The 2,539-nt window shown below is 34.4% G+C and overlaps 1 protein-coding gene across 1 annotated transcript; it reads left to right on the top strand.

Annotated features, from left to right (window-relative positions):
- Positions 1-228: 228 nt before the first annotated feature.
- Positions 229-1,219, top strand: LOC143580906 (uncharacterized). The gene is made up of 2 exons (XM_077063815.1): positions 229-583; positions 648-1,219. Exons 1-2 carry the CDS (start codon positions 230-232, stop codon positions 1,014-1,016), a joined length of 723 nt encoding a protein of 240 aa, XP_076919930.1. The 5' UTR covers position 229; the 3' UTR covers positions 1,017-1,219.
- The last annotated feature ends 1,320 nt before the right edge of the window (positions 1,220-2,539 follow it).

Here is a 2,539-nt window from a genome sequence, read left to right as displayed (position 1 = left end):
TCGGCTGCTTCTTTTAACCATCTCTATTTTGTATTTTCTCTTTTGGAAAGTTTTAGCAACTACCGGTAAGTGATTACATACCTGCATCTAAATATGGAAACTTGAGCTTTTTTATTTTGGAACTGTTCAATCATCATGTTATGCTTTCATTTTCTGATTTTCAGTGCGCCCAATAAAGAATATAGAGAAGAAGAAAATAGAGTACAAAGAAGCAAAGAAGCTTTTGAACATGATATGTAATAAGATGGGCATATCAAATGATGGTTACAGAAAACCAATTCTTGAAGCCGTACGCCAAGGAACTTACGAGGTTGTTGATGAAATTCTTTTTAAATCGCCTCGAACAATCAACTGCAAGGATGAAGAAGGGCATAACATTATTCAGTTAGCTATAATAAACCATTCAGAAAAGGTATACAACCTTATCCATCATATAACTGAGCGAACGGAGTCTTATAGAACAATGAGGGATTCTTTCGGGAATAATCTTGTACACTTGGCTGGAAGATTGGCACCTACATTTGTACTCAGTCGTACTACAGGTGCAGCACTTCAACTACAACGTGAGCTTATGTGGCGTGAGGTATGTTACAAAAAACATATCATTCATCATCATGCATTGACTATAACTCGGTTATATTTTACAGGAAGTAGAGAAGCTCATGTTACCCTTAGAACTTATAAAAAAGAATAAAGATAGAAAAACACCAGCAATGGTGTTTACCATTGAACACAAGGAGTTGATGAAGCAAGGAGAAGAGTGGATGAAAACAACGGCGGAAATCACAGCTGCATTAATCGTCACAGTTGTATTTGCAGCAGCAATCACTGTACCTGGTGGAAGCAATCAAGACTCTGGCTTCCCTGTGTTCAGAAAAGAATCTGCCTTCACTATCTTTGCATTATTCAATGCCTTTTCACTATTTACAGCGGCTTCTGCGCAGTTACTTTTCTTATCAATCCTCACTGCACGTTTTTCCGAAAAAGATTTTTACTCAGTTTACCAAGAAGACTGATTTTGGGTCTTTTCACATTATTCCTCTCTACAACTGCAATGATTGTCGCCTTTGGTGCAATATTATTCCTTGTCTTTTGTGATCAAAGACCGTGGATGTTGGCACCAATATGTGTATTTGCATGCTTGCCGATTTCAGTTATTGTTACTATAAAACTCCCCTTGCTGGTAGATTTGATCAAATCAACAGATGTCCCCATCTTTGGCAAGCAAAGTTACCTTGAATCTTGCAAAAGTCGGAAAAATACATTCTTTAAGGAGTAAGAGGATTTTGATTATACATTGCCATGAGGGTTTATCAGCGGAAGGCGTTATCATCGTCATCATCACTATCGTATTCGAGTTTATCATGCTGAATTTGTGTGTAAATGTACAAACAGAGCATACAATCGAATACTTGAATAAAAGGACATTTTATTATAATAATATTTTGGACATTTTATTATAATAGTATTTTGAACATTTTATAGTAACTACTTTTAGCCCGCTTATCACGCGGGTTTATTTAAGTTTATGTTTTTAATCATTTTGCAATTATATTTTTGTAATTATCTGTTTTAATTTAATTTAATATAAGGAAGTTTGTTATATTCATTAAGAAATTATATACTTGGACCTATTTTTGATCCATTTATGTTTTTTTTATGTTCATTCATATTTTTGAATGACATATTAAATGAATCATCTACTAAATGGTTTATAATTGTTAGTTTGTGTTCATTTATATTTTTTGTGTTCCTTTATATTTGTTCATATCTCTTCATCCGATGTTGGTTCACCTTAGTTCAATTATGTTCGTTTATGTTCATAGACTGTTCATTAGATTTTAAATGAACGAACATAAACGAACCGAACTAACATGTTTATGTTTGTTCATATATTTTCACTTATGTTTGTTTACCTTTGTTCAATTATATCGTTTACGTTTGTTTATGTTCATGAACTGTTCGTTTAGATTTTAATTGAACGAATATAGACGAACACGAACATGTTCGGTTTTATACTAAGTAACTCTTATTTTACCTATTTGGCAGTGCATCCTTGTCTAGAACATAATTTACAAATAAACACCTTTATTTTCACATGGAGAAACATGATAAATAAGATTGCAGATCTTGTATTGTTAATAATAATAATAATAATAATAATAATAATAATAATAATAATATGACTTTGGACCGCGTTGACCCACGTCTTTGAGCAATGGAGTCATGCTACCAAATCGGAAGTTAATACTTTGTGGACCTTTAACACAACTCCGACTCCATGTTCAGTTACTAATACATTAAAGAAAATAAATTTATAAATTGAATGTGGCTCGATGGTAGAGCATTCACTTTACTAGTGAGAGGTATGGGTTCAAACCTCACTATCACCAATTTATATGGGAGATATGAGGGATGACCCTGGCTTGCTAGGGTTCGAGTCCTGATCTCACCCGGTTTTACCGGCTCCTCGATGTCGTGCCATTAGGCGGGCGTGGGGGTCGGGTTTTATCCGGTGAATCCCTCAATAGGGTGGACC

Source organism: Bidens hawaiensis, unplaced genomic scaffold (genome assembly GCF_021521415.1).
Source record: "Bidens hawaiensis isolate Kalapana, Puna unplaced genomic scaffold, B.hawaiensis_p1.1 tig00030762_1, whole genome shotgun sequence".
NCBI lineage: Eukaryota > Viridiplantae > Streptophyta > Magnoliopsida > Asterales > Asteraceae > Bidens > Bidens hawaiensis.
This window is presented reverse-complemented; position numbering and strand designations above follow the sequence as displayed.